At 34.1% G+C, this 23,038-nt stretch overlaps 1 protein-coding gene across 1 annotated transcript in view; it reads left to right on the top strand.

Annotated features, from left to right (window-relative positions):
- Positions 1 to 10,251: 10,251 nt before the first annotated feature.
- Positions 10,252 to 23,038, top strand: part of LOC107602130 (BRCA1-associated RING domain protein 1-like) — a 19,883-nt gene continuing 7,096 nt past the window's right edge. Inside the window, exons 1-5 of the mRNA XM_016294541.1 lie at positions 10,252 to 10,320; positions 10,727 to 10,899; positions 16,444 to 16,570; positions 16,721 to 16,853; positions 18,674 to 18,769. Coding sequence (XP_016150027.1) covers positions 10,252 to 10,320; positions 10,727 to 10,899; positions 16,444 to 16,570; positions 16,721 to 16,853; positions 18,674 to 18,769 — 598 coding nt within the window. The remainder of the gene's footprint in view (positions 10,321 to 10,726; positions 10,900 to 16,443; positions 16,571 to 16,720; positions 16,854 to 18,673; positions 18,770 to 23,038) is intronic.

The raw sequence follows: 23,038 nt of genomic DNA, 5'->3' as shown, positions 1-23,038 counted from the left end.
AAATATATATATATATATATATATATATATATATATATATATATATACACCTGATTAGTCTGCTTGAATGACACATGTATCGTGACGGAACTCACCGAAAACCCCAAACAAAAGGTGCGTTAGACTTAAAGTGGCGCTGCGGGTGTATGATATCAAAGCACCCATTAACCGATTGGTCTGCTCAGTGACGCTTTAGGTCGAACACACCTAATGCCGTCTGCTGGACTAGGCTCGCTCATTCTTGCGTGTACACAATTTTATTTTCACCACCTGCAAACTCGCAGGTGTAAAAGGCACTTTACCTCATCGTTGCTTCACGTTTGCCCTCTGCTCATTTTGTTTTGGTTACACCGCATCGTCAAATCATGTCGCATAGTGTTGCACTTTATTACTTCCTGTTTTTGGTTCGTTTAGAAGTATTTGGTCCGTGTTGCGTTCATATATCATTCGAACCGCACCAGAGTTCCATCGGACCGAGACCCATCTTTTTAGGGTGCGTTCACACTTGTCATGTTTGGTTCGATTAAAACGAACCCTGGTGCGATTGCTCTGTTAGTGCGGTTCATTTGAGCATGTGTGAACGCTGCCATCCGAACTCTGGTACGCACCAAACAAACTTCCAAACAAACTCTGGTGCGGTTCGAATGATATATGAATGCAAAACGGACCAAATACTTCTAAACGAACCAAAAACGGGAAGTAATGACAAGATGCGACGCTATGCGACATGATTTGACGACACGGTGTAACCAAAACAAAATGAGCAGAGGGCAAACGTGGAACAACGATGAGGTAAAGTGCCTTTTATGAGCTCCTTGTGACTTTGCAGGTGGTGAAGATAAAATTATATGTACACGCAAGAATGAGCGCGCTTAGTCCAGCAGACGGCATTAGGTGTGTTTAAGTTTAACGCATCTTTTGTTTGGGGTTTTCGGTGAGTTCCATCACGATATACACGTCATTCAAGCCGAACAATCAGGTTGTGAACGTATCACTATACCTTTAGTTTCGGTGTCTTTAGGTTCGCTGTCAAAAATGACAATGTGAACGCTAAGCGGACCAAGACCAAATGTATAATTTTCCTTTTTGGGCCAGACCAAATGAACCAAACGAACCGAACTACAAGTGTGAACACACTCGTAGCGGTCTCGGTCCACTTGTTTGGTGCACACCAAAGTTCGGATGGCAGCGTTCACACTTACTTACGCAAACGAACCGCACTTACAGAGCAATCGTATCAGGGTTCGTTTTAATCGAATCAAACATGACAAGTGTGAACGCACCCTTAGATAAACAAGGCAGCATATGCACTTGTGTCTTGTGGGGGTAGAAAAACAAAGTTCTTTAAGACCCGTGGGACTGTTTGTAATAAAGATTTAAAAGTAAAAGGAACGAGAGCCGACTGTTTCTGTCAGTGGGAAGTTTTAATTTAAAATATTTGTGATCACCTAACACAAGAAAGCTATATGCTTTCTTATATTAGAATGATTTCTGAAGGATTATGTGACACTTTAGACTGGAGTAATGGCTGATGGAAATTCAGCTTTGCATCACAGAAATAAATTATATTTTAAAGTATATTAAAATAGTAACCATTGTTTTATATTATAATAACATTTAGCAAGATTACGTTTTTTTCCCTGTATTTTTTATCAAATAAATGCAGCCTTGATGAGCATAAGAGACTTCTTTTAAAAACATTACAAGTCTTACTTATCCCAAACTTTTGAGCGGTAGTGTATGTGTATATATGTATATTAGTTCTGTCAAACAATTAATCGCATCCAAAATAAAAGTTTTTGTTTACATAATATGTGTGATTTATTGTGTATTTATTATGTATATATAAATACACACACACAGCATATATTTTGAAAATATTTACATGTATTTACATGTGTATATATTTATATTCATATAATTTATATAATATTAAAATATATTCAATATATAAAAATAACATATTTTTCTTAAATATATACATGAATATGTGTATTTATATATACATAATAAATATACACAGTACACACACATATTCTGTAAACAAAAACTTTTATTTTAGAATATTAAAGTTGAAAGCAGATAAAAACAGTACGACTCACTTGTTGTGCTCAGAGCAACCATCTGCATGTTTCATGAACATTATGAAATTAAATCATGTTTTGGATTAAAAAACAAAGGTCAATATTTTCAGATCTGTCAACTGTTCTAACAATTTTGGCCACAACTGTAATTTTTATTATTATTATTTATATATTATTAATTTATGTTTCATTTATATTATATATTATATATTTTGTATGTATTAAAAATAAACTATATATTTAATATATAATCTTTCACTTTCAAAAGCCATATAGTTTCTTAATTATATCATATATTATTTTTTATTTATTATTAATTATTTTTAATGCATCTATATATTTAAATGAGAATAAACATTTATATTAAAAATATAATTTATTTAAATAAAAATTGTGTGTATATATATATATATGTATGTGTGTATAAGCAATTATATTTGTTTATTTTAATATATTAAAATAAGCAAACAAATATTTTTGTGTATTTTATATATACATTTCTATAAATATAAATTTTTGTAATTATTTTTTTCTCCCTCACTATATTACTTAGCCCCAATTTTGGCCACAACTGTAATTTTTATTATGATTATTTATATATTATTATTCATTTATGTTTCATTTAAATTATATATTATATATTTTGTATGTATTAAAAATAAACTATATATTTAATATATAATCTTTCACTTTCAAAAGCCATATAGTTTCTAAATTATATCATATATTATTATTTATTTATTAATTATTTTTAATGCATCTATATATTTAAATGAGAATAAACATTTATATTAAATATAATTTATTTAAATAAAAATTGTGTATATATGTGTGTATAAGCAATTATATTTGTTTATTTTAGTATATTAAAATAAGCAAACAAATATTTTCGTGTATTTTATGTATACATTTCTATAAATATTAATTATTAACATTATTTTTTTCTCCCTCACTATATCACTTAGCCCTAAAATGTGTATAATCAAGTATGTATGTGGTCTGTCCTGTAGATCTTGTTTATTTATATTCATATAATTTATATAATATTAAAATATATTCAATATATAAAAATAACATATTTTTCTTAAATATATACATGAATATGTGTATTTATATATACATAATAAATATACACAGTACACACACATATTCTGTAAACAAAAACTTTTATTTTAGTATTATATATTTTGTATGTATTAAAAATAAACTATATATTTAATATATAATCTTTCACTTTCAAAAGCCATATAGTTTCTAAATTATATCATATATTATTATTTATTTATTAATTATTTTTAATGCATCTATATATTTAAATGAGAATAAACATTTATATTAAATATAATTTATTTAAATAAAAATTGTGTATATATGTGTGTATAAGCAATTATATTTGTTTATTTTAGTATATTAAAATAAGCAAACAAATATTTTCGTGTATTTTATGTATACATTTCTATAAATATTAATTATTAACATTATTTTTTTCTCCCTCACTATATCACTTAGCCCTAAAATGTGTATAATCAAGTATGTATGTGGTCTGTCCTGTAGATCTTGTTCAGGACCCCATGCTGGTGCAAACTGGAGTCCCTCCTGACCCCCTCAGAGTCCTCAAGTAAGACAAGTCTTTTGCATCATGACATCAAGTACCAATTATAACCAGAGATTGCGTCACAGCACATAAATTTGGCACGTTTTTTTTTCTAGGGCAGGCCTGCAGCTGCCGAAATCATGCTGAAAGCGTGTGCAATTGCTTTCGATGGCGCTCGGTTTTCACTTTTGAATTTCGCTCATGTTCAGGGGAGTGGAGGAGGCACAGTAACTCATTTGGAGGGGGCATGGCCCATGAATGCCCACTTTGGCGCCGACCCTGATTATAACTTTAATACATGTATATTATTATGTCCCTTAATGTAATGTACTGAATGCTATGGACTTCAATTGATGTTCTCTTTTTTTTCATCACAAATCCTCAACTGAACTTTGAGACTGATAATGACTATAATTATGCAATATAATTTTCCATAGTAGCTTTAGCAGTTTTCTCGGAGCTCGGGGTGCTGTTGCCAATGGCAGAGAGATGTGCTGTCTGACAGACAGGTCTGTGCCCCGGGGGTCAGGGCGTTTAACGCTGCACAGGAGATTGAGTTGGTGGAGAGGTCATGCTGGTTCACTCATGCTGGTGCTGCTGTAGCATCAAAGACAACAGCTAGGCAGGAGAAGCAGATAAAACCACGGAATAAATGTGCTTATTGCACCTTTGCACACCAGACTCTGCTTTAGCTCTGTCATCATTACAAGGTTAATGTCAGCAGGGGACATTTAGCCACTGCTTAAAATGATGTCAAAGTTCACTGTTCTTTTAAAGGTCAGATTTTTTTAAAAGCAATGACAAATCAGTATGTCTGAGATGATGCAAGGGAGAAATCTTAAAAAAAAAAAAAAAAAAAAAAAAAAAAAGCTAAAAATGAAACATCCAATTTACTTTTTAGTGGTTCCATACATTTTTGAAAAACTTTTATCATCAAAAATTTCAGAAAATTTATCAGATATTATCTTTATCTTGAACTCATAGTGTAAATAATTTTTCAAGGTTATGTAATATAAAATAATAATCATAGTAATGAATTCAGTAATGTCAAGTTTATAAAAGTATTTAGTTTACTATAATAACTAAAATATTACTAGAATAGTGTTTTACAGTATATATTAAGTACACTATATATATATATACATGGGCGACAATTGCCCCCCCCAAATAGTTAGTCATGGAATCCCTGATGTCGGCCCCTCACCGTGTTTTTGCAGCGTTGAGCAATGTAGCCAATCAAAGACATATCTGTTGATTTCTTGAACGCAATGGCCAATCAGAAATCGCAATGAACAAAGACGAGTGATGCTTTTTAGTGATAAAGAGAGCGCGCTTTGCACACTTTCTAGGGTATAATCCATTCAGAATTTGTATGAAACTTTCGTTTTTCGGACACATATACCCTGCACAATATTGGGATTGACATACGCATATTTATGCGGGATTCACTCTCGAAATAGTAATGATTGGCACTGAACATAAAATATATGTAAAAGTAGTCTCAGTGATTTAATTCTGGAACCGGTCCTGGCCAAACCTGGACAGCGCGCGACCCGAGCGAGATCTAATTCACGGACCAAAAGTGTGTGTAAACTTTATTGAGACCGGGACATATCAACCAGTAATTTCATTTCATTTCCAGTAACGGCGGTAGAAAGTTCAGCAATGAATGGTATGCGATTTGTGACAGAATATAGTCCCACAAATCGCTATATTGCTATATTATATATAATGAGCAATATCACTCAAGTACCAGAGCGATACCGGCTCTATATCAGCATGGCTGTGATTAGGCCAGGGGCCGCAGGCAATCACAGCCGCTGATATAGAGCCGGTATCGCTCAAGTACGAGAGTGATATTGCGTTTATACAACAGTTCGACGGCACCAGTGTAAATATATATGAAAAACAACAACGGAGTGTCTTTAAAAACCCTTTTGTGCGGAACTACTTCCTTCCGCCATAAATTCAAATCTCAGTTTCACATTTTAACAGCTGAGCTGAAGCCTCCGTTACTAATTAGAAAACGTCACTTTAGAGCTAGTAACGAAGGAACGTTGAGATGCTTCATAAAAAACGTATTGTATTACTTATTTAAAAGCTCACTGTGTTATGTAGAGTATTGTGAGAAAGAGATGGACTGACCGAGTGTGATTACCGCATCTGATACAGCATTCATTCTTCAGCTCAATCTAATATTGATGTAAAAGATTAGTTTCGATGTCCGCTGAGGAAAGCATTATCTTTGTAGTACTGTCTTTCATCTGTTAAGGGTGATTTCCGATGACAGCGCTGCTCAGTGCATTTGTTAACTGCGTCTTACAAGCTGTTATTAAAAATAACTTCTGTTTTAGTCTGTTTCAATGTAAAAGTCTTAAATGCCGACTCGTAAAACAGTCACTCGTCGCCGTCTAATGGCGGAACAATGTCACAAAAATCACCATCACGAACACACACACTGTTTCCTAATACTAAATACTACTATGTATATAAAACATTATTTATTGAATAAACAATACCAACAACAGCCATCATAAAAGCCATGCTCTAATATACAGCATTAAAATTACATAAAATATAACGTGATGAGATTTTGCCTTCAGCTGAAATTATTTTCTCTGGAACAAAAAATAGATTAATGAGACTAAAGACTGCCAGTCAGATTTACCCAAAACGAATTATATCTCATGTTTAACCACTATAGAGACATTAGAGCCAGCGGCAAATTCCAGAAGTTCTGTTGTTCGTGAGCGGGTTCGTGAGCGCTGAACGGCCCCGGACGCCCTGGCGCTCACGTCTCTGAAAACGTCGACGCAAATTTTCAAATAGACGTTATGTGAGCGCTGAACGGCCCCGGACGCCCTGGCGCTCACGTCTCTGAAAACGTCGACGCAAATTTTCAAATATACGTTATCTTTATTAACAAACCGTAGATTTGAAGTCTAAACAAGTACATTCTCGCCTAAAAACCTTTTAAAACTACATTCCGTGACACAAAAACAGGATTATTTATAAATTTTAGTGGATTTGGCTGTCCGCCATTACACTCGCTGTGAGAAATACTGGAAGCGGAGTGATCCAAGCGGTGAAAGGGCGTTCCTGTGGCGATACCAGTACAATTTCGCATGGTTCTCAACCAATCAGATTTGAGAACCAAAACTAACTGTTGTATATATATATATATATATATATATATATATATATATATAGTTGGCAAAATAACATCAGTTTGTGCTAAAATAGAGTTTCAAGACATGGAAAATGTTTTGTTCTCCCTTTTAAAGTAGATAAGTACAGTAGGAATACACAATATACATTGGTTCCATATTGATGATTTTTTTTTAAACCTGGTAGTCTGTATTGACTGATATTTGATAATTGCATATTTTGTGCATGCTTTGTTTATGCTGTTTTTCTGTCATCTAATGCTGACTTAAAATTAAAATATAATAAAACTGTTAAATATAATATTAGCAAATTTCAAAATAACTATACATTTTTCATACTAAAATTGTAATAATGTGATGCCTAAATTAACTAATGAATTAATTGGCATTTCAAATGTTTAAATTTAGTTTCTTTTATTTTATTTTATTTTTTTTAAACAAAATGGTATAAATACAATAATTTTTCATATCTGCTATTTATGACTTTTTGGCCATGACTTGAAAATAATTATTGTCTAATGTATTAGAGTTTAAATACCAGTGAATCCATATTCTTACCGTATTTTCTGGAAAAAAGTTTCACCTGGCTCAAAGTTGCATTGTTGAGAGAAAAAAAGACAAGTCACATCAGTGTAAATATTTAATTATTACGTTAAAAAATAATGTAAAATACTGGTAAAGAAAATACTTTTTTTTTAATTTTTTTTTTTACAAATTTTGTAAACACTAAATTCATGTATTTTAGTTCCCCTTGCTTCACAAAAATCCTTCAAATTTAATGTTATACAAAACAAGTATAAAATAAACCTAAATTCTAGTGGCATTCATTATAAACAACTTTTAAAGCAAAACTGAATTACCGGAGTGTGGGAAATGGGCTAAATTAATAAACGTGGCATGCTTAACAAGCACAAACTGCAAAAGTTTGTAAGAAATTAACTCATTTGTAATTGTAGGGAATTAATTATTATTAATTCATTCAGGTTTTGAAAGGACTCTAAATCTGAAAAAGTCGAGGTCCACCTGATTAAACTGATTTTTAATCTAAATGGTTTACACCCTATCAGCTACTCGGCCAGCGAGAAGATGTCAGTGTATATTACCAATTGAATATGTATTTTATGTTCTCCCTGGCCATGGGTTAACACAATTATGATAATTTGTCAGCTCTTAGAGAGGTAACGTTGATCTTGGCAAAGTTTTAACCTTGAAATTATATGACACCAAACCAATGATTTTCTATAAATGAAACATGAATTTATTGGCTATTCTAGATTACATCAGAACTAAACTAAAACACACATACACACACATACAGTTTCAGAGGAAAGAAATGAGAGTTGACGGAGTTCTATGAAGCTTCAACTGAAGTTCTAACTCGTTTCGCGAGTGGTTTTGAATTCACCTGAGAGAATTCCCGAAGCAGAGAATTTTAGTTTCTGTTTACTGCTTAAAGTAGCTCTACACCAGTTCAGCAGAGATATGAAACAACCCATTCAAATGAACCATCCGTCTTTTACAACTGTACAACACATGTCAACAGACTGATTTGAACCATATACTGTATGTGGGAAACATTGGAACAAAACATTTAAAGATTGATACTTAACTCTTTAAATAATAATAAACAACTCAAATTAAATTTTCTTTAGTTTCTCATTTGATTTATTCAAACCGGACCTTATAACTTAAAAAAAAAATGTCAACAGCACATTAACGGCGCATTCTGAGATAGATGGGAATAATTTAGGGTTGTGACGGTGAGGAAAAGAGGGGGGTAGTTGTCCCTCTTTTCCTTGCTTTCCTTCCGTTTTAAATAGCTTGTAAAAGCACCCTGCGCATTTTACTTTCATTTTCAAATTAGCGCCAATTCTGCGTCAAGCAGTTGTTTGTTTTTAGTTCGTTTGAGTTTTCCCTCTTTTCCTTACTTTCCTTCGCTTTTAAATAGCTTAAAAGTGCCTTGCGCATTTTACTTTCACTTTCAAATTCGCAGCAATTCGGCTTGAATTCAATGCTTAATATAAAATAACAAATAACTTACACAAAGTTTAGGTAGCTTATACAAAACTGAAGAGCAGTAAACACTGTGGAACCAAATAAATAAGAAACGCTACGTTTATTAGCAAAACGAATAAGATAGATTCGAAACACGGCATACTTTTTGTAAAATAAAAAAAAATATGCAGTTTAAATAAATTTAAATCAGCAAAAACCGTGGAACCAAATAAATAAGAAACGAATGTTTAAAAAAAAAACTCCAATATCACCTTAGATAAATGGCAGAAGTCAACAGGCTTTTCAAAATCCAAAATATTTTTAAAATGGGCGCCTTTGCATGTCGTTGTGAAACTCTTCTGCCATCGTCTTGTCTGTCTCACTTCACTCTTCTTTGTCAGCTTCTCCTCACATGATAAATTAAATCTGATCTGTGATGCGACTGTCATTCGGCACGCTTCATTGAGCAGCCGCATTCAGTTTTAATTTTAGTAAACTAAATGATTTTTATTACTATAAAAAATCAAAACGACGGTGGGCAATTGACATAACCAGTGTTGCGACTTCACACCGGTAAAATGGTCAACACCTTCTGTTAGCAGCAACACGAATTTCGTGTCCTGTCAGTCACTGCGTGAAATATAAAATTGAGTGCGCACCAGTACAAAGGGCGGAGCTGAATGGAAGGGGCGATTCTCTTCTGAGAACAGTCCTATTTGGCGGTAAATACATAATTCAACTTTAAATAAGTATGAAATGTATCAGTGTTTTTTTCTTCTTCTTTTTATTTTCGTTTGGACATGCTCATATGTTGGTGTTTTGATATAGCCTATTTTTTAAATATATGCTGTAAAAGGTTATATGGTACGATAGTATTTTAGGTTATTTAAATTGGAAAAAAAGCTAAGATTCTGCGGCACCCCTAGCCAGTTGTCACGGCACCGGCTTTGGAAACCACTGCTCTAAACTATCATCACAATTAAAATGATCATATTTTTTTTGCACACCACAATATTTGCTGAAAGTTTGAACTGTGTGCTTAGGACAGTGTTTTTTGTGAGGTTGTGGCAAGTTGTCACACGTTAAAGGATATGAATTTGTTAATTTTAATCATTTTCAGTATTTGTTGGCCAAACAATGTTTTGGTAATTTTATGTAACATTTTTATTTTTGTTTTTCAAATTATTTCGCTGTTTAAATTTTGCTTCAATGTTTTAGTAAACTTTTTAATAGCAGGTTTCATTGTGACAACTTACCCCATATAATGTTATAGGCAATACTTACCTCATATAGACGAAAGGTCAGTGTGTTTACAGTGAACTGTGTCTTTCCTTCCTGAACAGTACCGGTACTGTACTTTTTTTTAGTTTTTTTTTTTAGCCAAGACTCTATGGTTTGTGCCTCTGCAAAAATGTACTTTAATAAGAAAACATGCACTGAGAAATATTCAGTGAACCCTACAAGTGTGACCCTAGATCAGGTTCCTTATGCTTGAAATTGTATGTTATAAATGTACTTTACGGTTTAAATAATGTATCATTATTTCTTTCACATTACAATAGGCTACTGAGAATTAGGAATGGGGATTCTTAACAGCTGAATCATAAATCTTCTATGAAACAACTGAATAATAATGAACCACAACATGTTCTTAGTTTCTTAAAGAAAAATCTCTGTGAATATATATATAACTGCATTTCCCCTCAGTCATAAATTCCACAGGTGTAGTTTAAAGGCCTTAGTCGAGCTGTTGATGCTGGGGAATTATTAGGTCCAAACTATTATAATAATGCTATTGCTCTTATAATCCTTCATGATATGACCGAACATTGTTATATCTGCTACTAAGGCAATTATGTATTGTATTTGTGATTTTGTTTTTGCAGCATGAGGCTTGTAATCTGGGTCACCTGGGAGTGGTGGAGGAACTGCTCCAGCAGGGAACGCTGTTGAACACTCCAGGCTATCAGAACGACTCTCCACTGCACGACGCCGTGAGGAACGGTCAAATAGCGGTGGTCAAGCTTTTGGTTGAACGAGGCGCATCCCAAAGTGTCCTGTGAGTACTTGACCTTACACTCTCTCACCAATCACCTGAAGGTTTGGTTGGAGATCAGATTGATATTTCTTTAAACAACACTGTTAAAATAAACCCAATCAGGCTGGATGGTACAGCATAACTGTAACACTACCTGTCAAAAATGTTTGATTTAGATTTTAAGTTTAGATTTTTTTTTAATGCTTTTGAAAAAAGTCTCTTATGCTCACCAAGGCAGCATTTATTTGATAAATGTTTTTCAAAAATTCAGTAAAACCAGTTTCTTATTATTTTAAACTTTATTATTATTAATATTATCACTTTTGCTGCTTAGTATTTTTGTGGAAACTGGATATATTTGAATTGTAAATCTTTTGTAAAATTCAGTCAAAAGTTTTGATATATACATATATATATATATATATATATATATATATATTTACTGCACCTCAACGCTACAAAAGAAAAGATGTTGCAAAATCTCTACAGGTTGACACATTTCTCTTGTTGAATGGTATACCATTATATATACTTCTCAGCCCAGTTATGTGATGGTGTTTTATTCATTGATTTTAAATGTGCATATTTTGTAACTTGTAACTGCGCCATGGTGTGTACCTGGTGTCGAGATGTTTGGGAACTTCTGCTTCACTTCCTCCCACATGCCCTTTATCTTAAAGGTGCCATAGAATGGAAAACTGTAGTTACCTTAGCATAGTTGAATAATAACAGTTCTGTACATGGAAATGGCATACCGTGAGCCTCAAACACCATTGTTTCCTCCTTATGTAAATGCAAAATTTGCATGCAAAAGACCACTGAAAAATAGGCGAATCAGAACATAACATCGACTGTGAAAAACAAGCGAGGATAATAGCGAAAATGGCAGATCATGGAAATAAATGTTATGTTCCAGACTGTGCAGGGGATGTGATGTGCAGGGATGGGTTGGTGTCTGTATTCAGAAAGGCACGGAAAGCAAATGACGCACGTTCTAATAAAATAACGCGAGCCACTAAAGGGACATGGTTAGCTGCTTGCTAGCGGTAGTCTGTTATATTACAGTACATAAGATTTCACTTACCACATAAACAGAGTAAGGAGAGACGACTGAGGATGATGGCAAATGATTTACAGATCCTGAGGACCACTGACAAGCATCTGATCTTGTAAAATGTGTGGCAAGTACTGCCGCTGTAGTTTACACAGAGCACGTGCGATCGCAAATCTCGAAAGTGAAAGTAAAAAGCGATCGTGCATTCAAAGGCAGTTTCGATGCCCCACATATTAATAGTGGCTCCCTGATGCCCGCATTTTATATACAGTATAATTACCCAACGATATAACTGCGAGAGACAGTATTGAAATATATATTTTCCCTGTGTTTCCTTCCTGCTGTGTGAGCTACTGAAATGAGCCGCACTGTGAAACAGCCAGTCAGAGCAGAGCTCAACATTATTATTCGTGACCCTTCCAAATAAGGTAAAAACAGACCATTTCATTCTAGGGACAAATCCTAGGGTTGTAAATGGACATGTAAAACCGTTTCTGGAGATTTTTTGCCCTTACCTAAGCCACATACCTTCTACGTAAATATCAGAGAACAATTCAAAATATTGTATCAATGCATTCTATGGCACCTTTAATGAACTCTATTTCCCCAAGATTGGCAGTGAACCCAGATGCGCGAATGCTCATCCCGAGAGTTCTCTGCATGCGTCTCTGCGTCTCTTTTTGTCTGTCTGCCCTTTGTATATTGATTGACTAGTGCTGTGCTGTACATTGGAAGCGCATCAGCAGATTTATGCTTCGTTAGTCAATGGTGAAGTGAAGCATCAGCTCTGTCATAGAAGCACTGCACAGAAGCAATCCACTCCTGTCAGACATAATCAATCACTTTCACTCCTTGCGGTCTGGAATCGGAGCAGTGGGGCTATGGGGGGAACTGCTGTGGGCAGAGCCTTCGCTGTAATGTGTTGTATGAATTGACTGGCACATCCCTGCTGTACCAGCAGTAATCTTTAATGCTTTTCAGATCTGAAAAGCTGCTTCTTGAGGGACCGTGAGGATAGCAACTACAAGCGAGACAGAACCGGTAGCTCTAGTGAGCTACATAAGCAGTATCCTAACTGTCACAGAACCTCATAAGTGACTGATTTGGAATGCTCTACATGGACAGATACACATCACAAACAGCACTTCATATGAAATTCGACTCGACTCATTGATTTCAGTAGAGTTTGGTGATGTGTAACTTGTTGGTAAGCGTAAAGCATAAAAATACATAGCACTCAAATATTAGGTAAACTAGTCAATCTTTTTATAGCTATTATATATTTAATATTTTTTTATTAAATGTTTATTTATGTAAAAGTTTGGGATTTTTCCCAAATGTATGGAAGCTTCCGTATTTCCGCCACTGAATAAAAAAATTATAATAGGTAATTATGACTTATCTCACTATTCTGGCTTCTTTTTTTTTCACGTTTATGTCTTCCAATTCTGACCTTTTCCTTAAAATTGTGTGATATAAACTCACAATTCTAAGTTAAGTCAGAACGGCATGAAATAAACAATTAAAGTCACAATTCTGACTTTTTCCCCCAGAATTGTGAGTTTGTCTCACAGTTTTAACTTTATAAAATGCAATTGTGAGTTATAAAGTCAGAGTTGTGAGAGAAACTGAGTATTGTAAGGAAATATCAGAATTGTGAGCTGACTTTTCCCTCAGAATTTGACTGCAAGCTTTTCCCAAATGTATGGAAGCTTCCGTATTTCCGCCACTGAATAAAAAAATAATAATAGGTAATTATGACTTCTCACTATTCTGGCTTCTTTTTTTTTCACGTTTATGTCTTCCAATTCTGACCTTTTCCTTAAAATTGTGTGATATAAACTCACAATTCTAAGTTAAGTCAGAACGGCATGAAATAAACAATTAAAGTCACAATTCCGACTTTTTCCCCCAGAATTGTGAGTTTGTCTCACAGTTTTAACTTTATAAAATGCGATTGTGAGTTATAAAGTCAGAGTTGTGAGAGAAACTGAGTATTGTAAGGAAATATCAGAATTGTGAGCTGACTTTTCCCTCAGAATTTGACTGCAAGAAAATAAGTCAGAATTGTGGGATATAAACTTGCAATTGCCAGAACTGCGAGTTAATATCTTGCAAATCTGACGTTTTCAGATTGCAAGTTTAATTGCCCAATTTGGACATGCAATTGACTCTTAGCCAGGAGTTTGATTGACAGGCGATCTGACCAATCATAACGTTAAATCTGCCATTTTGTTCGACAAACAAACCAGACAGGAGAGTAGATCAACGTCGGTGGATGTAAACTTGAAAAAGGGTGTGTATTGACATCTTTCCGCAGTTGAAACAAGATACATTCTTATGTTCATTCATGTTTATTTAGTGCGATAACTATTTAAGAGGAAGAGGTGATCAGTTCATCTGCCGCTTGAACTGAGGCACTACTATCTGTAATGACACATTAAAGAGCCACAAAACAGTATTTGTTCAAATAAAAAAAAAAAGGACAAAATTTGAAAGCTGAGACTTTGTTTCAAACCAAAAGTAACCTGCTTTGTCTTGTTTGTCAGCACTATGTACGATTGATTGCACTGTTTTTTATTTGTTTTCAATATTTTTTATGTTTTTAATGTTACATTTTTATTTTTATTTCTAATTCATCTGTTGTGATTATCTTATGATTATTTTAATTCTGTTTTATGTTAAACACTTTGAATTACCATTGTGCATGAAATGCGTTATAGCCTTGCCTTTGAGTTCAGAAATCATTCTAATATGCTGATTTGGCACTCAAGCAACATTTATTATTATCACTAATGTTGAAAGTAGTTGTGCTGCTTAATTTTTGTGGCAACTGATTTTTTTTCAGGATTCTTATATGAATGGAACATTCAAAAGAACAGTACTTATTTGAAATATAAAAATATTATTTTTATTCTTTTATTTTATTATATAATATTATTTTATTAATACATTAAATGTCTTTAATGTCAATTTGATCAGTGGAAAGGCATCCTTGCTCAAAGTATTAATTTTCTATCAATTTCTTTTTAAATTTGCATTTTAATTTTTACTGAGATACCTTTATGGTTGCAAATGGACACAGATATACTATACTATACAGAAAGGAGGAGAAAAATCCTGTGTTACTGCTGTAGCTGGCAAAATCTTATTGATTTCCACAGAAATATGAATGTATTATATTAAACAAATATAAGGAATTTTGTCATCTACAGCAGTGTGCAGGGAAATATTCACATATTAAATATTTAGATGCACAACAAAATACTCATTAAGGAAAATATAAAGATTTTGTTTGCTTACATTATAAATAAAAACTTTCTATTATAAATATATATACAATACAATAAATAATATAAAGTTCCCTGAGAAGAGCATTCCATCAAAAGAAGCTGTAATATCTCTGGCTTTTTTAACCAATTACACAATATTACATTCCGATTTATATATTTTGTTTCCCTCTGCCACAAAACTCCCATTCTCTATAATTGTTTGAGACAAGACTTGTGAGCATCCCTTTGAACCATAAAATGACAAAAGGGACATCTTACATTCTTTTAAACTTCATAGCCATGCAAAAATAAAGGCCACAAGACAAATCCACAAAGTACGCCTTTCTGTGAGGTTTATTTATTCCCAGTTGGATGGAACTTTTCATTGAGTGAGGCATTAGCAGGCTTAACAGAATACATCTAGAGGATACACAGTTTGTCAAATATGTCCTTGAAAATGTTTTTGTTTTCAATAAAGAGCATTTTGCATAAACTATACATACAGGTGCATATCAATAAATTAGAATGTCGTGGAAAAGTTCATTTATTTCAGTAATTCAACTCAAATTGTGAAACTCGTGTATTAAATAAATTCAATGCACACAGACTGAAGTAGTTTAAGTCTTTGGTTCTTTTAATTGTGATGATTTTGGCTCACATTTAACAAAAACCCACCAATTCACTATCTCAACAAATTAGAATATGGTGAAATGCCAATCAGCTAATCAACTCAAAACACCTGCAAAATAAAGAGCATTTTGCATAAACTATACATACAGGTGCATCTCAATAAATTAGAATGTTGTGGAAAAGTTCATTTATTTCAGTAATACAACTCAAATTGTGAAACTCGTGTATTAAATAAATTCAATGCACACAGACTGAAGTAGTTTAAGTCTTTGGTTCTTTTAATTGTGATGATTTTGGCTCACATTTAACAAAAACCCACCAATTCACTATCTCAACAAATTAGAATACTTCATAAGACCAATAAAAAAAACATTTTTAGTGAATTGTTGGCCTTCTGGAAAGTATGTTCATTTACTGTACATGTACTCAATACTTGGTAGGGGCTCCTTTTGCTTTAATTACTGCCTCAATTCGGCGTGGCATGGAGGTGATCAGTTTGTGGCACTGCTGAGGTGGTATGGAAGCCCAGGTTTCTTTGACAGTGGCCTTCAGCTCATCTGCATTTACATTCAAATTTATTGAGATGTACCTGTATAACCGTGATTTCAGGAATATGTTTGGCCTGCAGCCGGTAGATTATGCGCTGACTCCAGAAATGCAAGAGGTCCTAAGAATGGCCCCAGAGGCACCACATCCTGTAACAACCACCCTGAGCCCCACCACCAGCCTCAGTAAGGTACATGACTGGACCCGCCTCACAGACAAACAAAAACACTCAAAACAAACAGATAAAAATGGTAAGTCTTGTAAGTCGCTTTGAGACATCATCTGTCAAGAACATAAATGCAAATGAAGTGTGCGGTACAGTTTATTTGTATTCTTGCAGGCTGCAGGCTGTGTGCGAGAGACGGGTCCAGTGGTTGTGATTGGCAGTCAGCTGACGCAGACTCAGCAGAAGCAGCTCACCAAAGCAGCTCAACTCCTTGGAGGGAAACAAGTGCAGTCCTTTTCTAGAGCAGGTACATCTCCTTTGATTTCTTGTGTAAAGAAATGAGTGGGCGGTGTATCATAGTATTAAGGAATGAACTACTGTTCAAAAGTTTGGGGTCAGTAAGATTCTTTTTAAAAATTTTTTTTATATATTTTGAAACACTTTTATTCTCACAATGGCTGTAGTTATTGTGGAATATCATTACAATTTAAATAAATGTTTCTTATTTTAATTTACTGTAAGATGTCTTTTAATAGTGTGATGGCAAAGCTGAATTTTCAGCATCATTACCCCAGTATTCAGTGTCACATGGTCCCTCAGGAATCATTCTAATATGCTGATTTACTGCTCAAGAAACATTTATTTTTGTCGAAAAATGTTGAAAAAAACTTGTACTACTTGTACTATTTTTGAGGAAACCCAGTTTTTTTTTAAAGAACAGAATTTATTTAAATATAAATATTTTGTAACCTTATTAATGTTTTTACTGTCACTTTTGATGAATTCATGGCTGAATTCATCATGCATCCTTACTGAATAAGAGTATGAATTTCTTTTGAAAAAATCTTACTGATCCCAAACTTGACTTGGAGGCAAATCAAAAGGTATTATTATTCATAACAAATGAAGTCAGTGCAAAAACAGCTTCATATTTTCCCTAAAAAAGTTGCAAACAAAATACTTAAAACAGTAAAAATAAATAATAAAACTGATAGTTTTTAATCTGTTTGGAAAAAAACCCATTCAAAGGAGTTGTAAAATGGACAATGTGCCATGCTTTTAATACAATGTGATAAGTCGGAAATACAGTATATTATTATTCTAACTTTTGACATACGGTGCAGTCTAATATTGGTTTTGAAACTATAGACCAATCAATTGAATCTGGTGGCTGGATAAGCTTATTTATGTGCTCAAGCGTATGAGTATTTATATTAGAAAAGGTGTAGGGTGTTTTTTTCCCCAGATTTTTTTGACTTGCCAATTTTCGTACACATACTCATATAATTCATATTGTTATGAAATATGTGGCATATAACAACTAAAAGGTTTTTTTTTTTTGAGTCTGCTGAGGATAAGATTATTTCAACACTACGTGGTTGGCTCAAAACAGCTCAAGAAAACAATGAGACCTTTTCAGAGCAGTGAAATTAAGTGTCTCTTCTTTCTTTGCCTTTCTTCCATCACATAGAAGAGCATTATAAGTCATCCAGCTGAAGCATAAGAGGGATATTATGAAATCATACATTATGAAACCAGCACTTTCAGTGACAAATGTAGCTCTCGCAGAGTCTTTCGACTCCCCCAGAAATCACACCAACAGACAAACAATGAGCAGTGTCTCATCTTCTAAGCAATCAAAGTTGAAACAGAGTAGAATTAAAGTAATTGAAGCAGTTTCTCATACGCTGCACATAGCTGAACAAGGGTAAAATGCAATTTTGTCGAAGAATGTAGGCTGTGTGTTTGTCACACAACAAAGGGAAGGGATTTTTTCTGTGTCTAGATTTAAAATAATCTCAAGGGATTGGTGAAGTGTGGCATACTACTTCTGTATTAGGAGCCTCTATATATTGCGTCTTTGTTTTTCTGACATTCATTGTTAGCGGTGTTATAGTTAACTAAATCTAATAAAATGTGTTGTCAGTAAATGAAATAAAGTGGAAATAAAATATCAGTATAGTATAAAATATCCAAAAATGATAAAAGCACAACAAAATTATTAAAATGAAAACTGAAAATATAACAATTTCTCAATAGAAATGAACAAATTACTATATCACTGTTCATTTATTTGTTTATTTATTGTAATTAACTGCTTCCCCCTTTGTTTAAATGTCTGTCCAGTCACCCATGTGGTTGTACCAGATGCTCCCATCATGCCTTCTTCCCTGACCACACTGCAGGGCGTCCTCAACGGCTGCTGGATCCTCACTTTCAGCTGTAAGCAATGAGTCAAAGCTTTAAATTGTTGCATACGTTTATGCTTGGAGAAGTTTACATGAATATTAGCACAATCTGAATGTCCGTTTTGAATGCTGAGGTTTCTAGATGATAGAAATACAGTCTCCAAAGAAACCGTTACTGCATTCAGATTGGCAAACATGTGTACAGGTAGGCAGTATTTACTCTGTGTTGTTCTTGAGCAATGGCTAATTCTGTTGAGCAAACCAATATAAAATACCTGTCAGCCTATGGAAAATATTAATACTATTGTTTGATTCTGTGGGTTTTCATATGTTTGAAAACGGTAATAATTTTTTCTATTCAATTTGATGCAGCTATGAACTTTGCATGTGGTCCTTGTTCTGTGAGTTATTTAGTGCTGCGTATTTCCATATGTACGATTTTTCACAGCTTCGGTTCCATAGTGAAAATCAGTAGGCTCCGACTGTGCTGCCCATTCATTTAGCCCTAATTCAAGAAATTGTTAGCTTTTTTGAGTCTGCCTTCTGTGCTGAGTTCATTTCTATCAGTGCAGGAGCAACATCAGAAGTGCACGAATGCTGCCTGAAGGAATCATTGCTGTTCTGGTGTTTGTTCTCCAAGCTATCTATTTTGATATTGGTTATTGTTAACATATTTGTTATCCATCTTTAATATCCAGCCCACGGCAGACAACACCTTTTGAGGGCAGTTTTACTACATCATTTATCAGTAAAAAAAAAAAAGGGTTCTTCAAAAAGTCTTGCAGTAGCAATGTTACATGCTGGATATTTCTGCATAATGTATTTTTCGGGATAATGTAACAATTTCTAATGTTTAATTGCATGTAACATTAAATCAAGATTCTGGATGCATCTTCATTTAAATCAGTAGTGTGTTTCAGGTGCTCCATATTCACTACAATGTCATTTTCAGGTAATTCAAAGCATTTTTAACCACCTCTAGTTATCATGCACATCTAATAACATTATTATTATTAATTAAATAATATTTTAATGTTGTGTTTGTTTATTTTATAATGTAAAATTGCTAATGTTATTATGATATGATTATTAATATAATACTTATAAATATGCATCAATATTATTTAATGTAACAGTGATAAGAATAATAATATTTAGAATAACAATAATACAAATATTGTAATAAATTCCAGAAATAAGCTTATTTGGTCTGTTTTGCAGTACAGTATTTTCATTTAATAAATACATTTAAAAATAATTCAATATTTTTTAACTTGACTGTATATCAAAATGAGTGTAAAAAAAAAGGACCTCATTCCCAAAAAACACTTTTAAGTGTGTTTTTACATCTGCCTTAAATTATTATAGCACGCCTTTTGTTCTTTTAGCTTTAGCAGCAGTCATATATTGTACAACTTTTTGTAATTATATCACTGTTCAAATCACAGTTGTGTTTTTTCAGATTAATCGCAACATGATTTTGGGCCAAATGGTGCAGCAATAAAATAATGTCTCAAATGGAAGAGTGAGTGAGTGAGTAGGTATGCATGGTTCACTTTAACACTTGATCTGTGCCACACTTTATGAGCTGTTGATGCTGTGCCTCAGATCTCTGTTCTTCTGTATGGGTCTCCATGGCTCAGTGTATCACGGTTCAGTGCCCGTGAGTGTGTGAGCTGCCAACGCAACCGATCCACAGCTACCCACCACACACACTCACGCTGAGCTTCGTTGTCCGCTCCCATCATCGGGAATCTAATTAGCTAATATGCTAATGGCTCTTTGCTGCTCGGCTAACAACCTGGCCCTATCATCCAGAGAGAGAGCCGGATTAACCCCAGGATGCAGAATCCTCACGCCACCGCTCTCACGGGGTCCCGGGAAATGAACACTGTAATTAAAGAGGCAGAGGAAGTGCAATTACAGCTCATGATTACTGTAGAGGATTGTGCGTGTGTCTGAACGGGCTCCTATAGGTGGTGTCGGTGTTCTGTTACCATGGGCTGGGCTGGATATAAAGATAGCACTACACAGTGACATTCTGAATGCAGGAATACTAGTACTGCTAATCAGGGTCTGAATTGTGTGACCATCGGGGGGGGGGGTATTTTTATGTTTTAAATAGGACTGTCAAGTGATTATTTAAAAAAAAAACATTTTTATTACATATTGTGCCGATTAATTAATCAAATGAATCTCAAATGAATTAGATTAATTAACATGTATATCATGTGCCATTTAAAGATAAAGTTATTATTAAAGATAATAGTTATCATTGTGTTAATTTAGAAAAAAACACAGAATAGACATTACAAAAAGGTAGCAGAAATATAAGTAGCTTTAGGAAGAAATATTTTAATTCAACATAAAAAAACACAAATAAATAGTGAAATATGAAAATAAGTTATGAAACGCTACTCTGAATATAAAATTAAATGCACCAGTAGGTGGCGGCAAATCCCTGTCTTAAGTGAGTCATGCAATCATTCATTCAATCGATTCGTTCAAATGACTGATTCATTCAGAAACGAAGCAGGTGACTGCCTTTATGAATGGTTCACTGAATCATTGATTCACTCGATTCATTTAAAAACGTGGATTGATTCATTAATGAAACACGGCTGTGTGTTGATCTGATTCGCACAACAGTTCTCCTAGGGCTTTATTTTCATTGGTGAAATTACTGACAATGTGTTTAAAATGTAATTATTCACACCTTTACCTTATCCATTTTTAGGTAAAAACTTTTATGTAACCTATTTTTGTCTTTCTACCAGCCAATGATGATTCTGAAAGAAAGCACAGTGTTTGTTATAACGTATGCAGCTTTCACGCGCATCTGACTGACAGAACCGCGCTCTTGTATTTCAGCAGTGCTGGTAATGTTATGGATATTTTAGCAAATATAATTTGCTCCATAAATTCAGTTCAGCAGCATTAAGTTGAAGAGGGTAAACTTTATCACTCGACTGAATCTACACGTGCATTTTAGGTGTTCTTGCTCCGTCCAAGCAATAAATGCACGTCTTTGAATGAGCGCTGTAGCGTATTCTTCAACTGCTCAGGCACTGAAACGACCCGTTTCAGTTACAACTATAGAAATGCATATTAATATTTACAAGTAAATCTCCATATTATGTGTAGGCTAGCCTTCTTTCTGTCTGACCCCCCCTACATCGTCCCATCAGGGGGGTTAAAGCCTTCTTTAGGAGTAAAATAAGTCAAGATAATGGTTGAAAAGCAAAGTAAAGCTCATGCTTATTTTATGTAATTATGTTATTAACTCTGGTAGCAATTAAAAAAAAAAAAAAAAATGTAAGAAGGCCATCAGAATCCAGACACCAGGGTATTCATGTGACGGTCACCAAATTTGGTCAACATCATGCCAAAACATTGAAGGTACTACATTGTCAACAGAGTTTCTATATCTTGAACGGTTTCGCCATGGCAAGGCAATACATGTATGGCAAAAAAGAGAAACAGGAAATGTCTGATTTCTTCTGCACACATTTAGTGATTTAGATCGAACTTCAGCTGTATGTTTGCTCCTGGGGCTGATCACATGACTGCAGCTATGATTCACAGTCATAACACTACCAGCTGGCAGCAGGAATTGTTGAATTTACAACAGACTCTGAAAATAGTTCTCTTACATTTTCCTGGTTAGATGTCTGTGCGCACAGTGCATTGTTTTCCTTGAGTCTCCAGGTGTGGATAACACCGTAGTGCCTGGGTCCGTCATTGCTGCTGGCAGCAACTGCATATTTGTTGATATTATTAGTATTTAATCATTAACTATTATTCAAATAAAAATAAATTATGTGAGGTGGATAATATATATATATACTGTTGTTAATAAACTAACAATTGGTCCCTCTGTAAATTCTCTTTGCCGCCTGGAAAATTCTCAGTCCCTCAAAGTGTATAACGGCCGGGAAGCAAGAAAACACATTCAGTGGTATTCTCAATACTTTAATTTTATTCATAGAAACAAAGATATTATATAGGCATATGTCGAGGGGAGTTTCAACCCTTTAACCAATGAGGATATAGATGACATACATATATGATCTTGGCCAAGAACATGTGTTTATATAAAATAGCCACATGTACAGAAAAATATGGACATATTAGGAATAGACTTGGCGAAGGATGCTGAACTCTCTTCACAGTTCATCACGAACCCCTTTCACCTTGGAGTCCTAGCTTTCGTCTCCTTATTTGAGCATTTGAACTAAGAAAAGCTAATGCATACATGTGCGCATGCGTACCTCGAATATGAGTAAGAGATATTTAAAACATA

Source organism: Sinocyclocheilus grahami, unplaced genomic scaffold, assembly GCF_001515645.1.
Source record: "Sinocyclocheilus grahami isolate Dianchi unplaced genomic scaffold, SAMN03320097.WGS_v1.1 scaffold320.1, whole genome shotgun sequence".
NCBI classification, from domain to species: Eukaryota; Metazoa; Chordata; class Actinopteri; order Cypriniformes; family Cyprinidae; genus Sinocyclocheilus; species Sinocyclocheilus grahami.
Note: the sequence above shows the minus strand (reverse complement) of the source record. Positions and strands in the feature narration are given on the sequence as shown.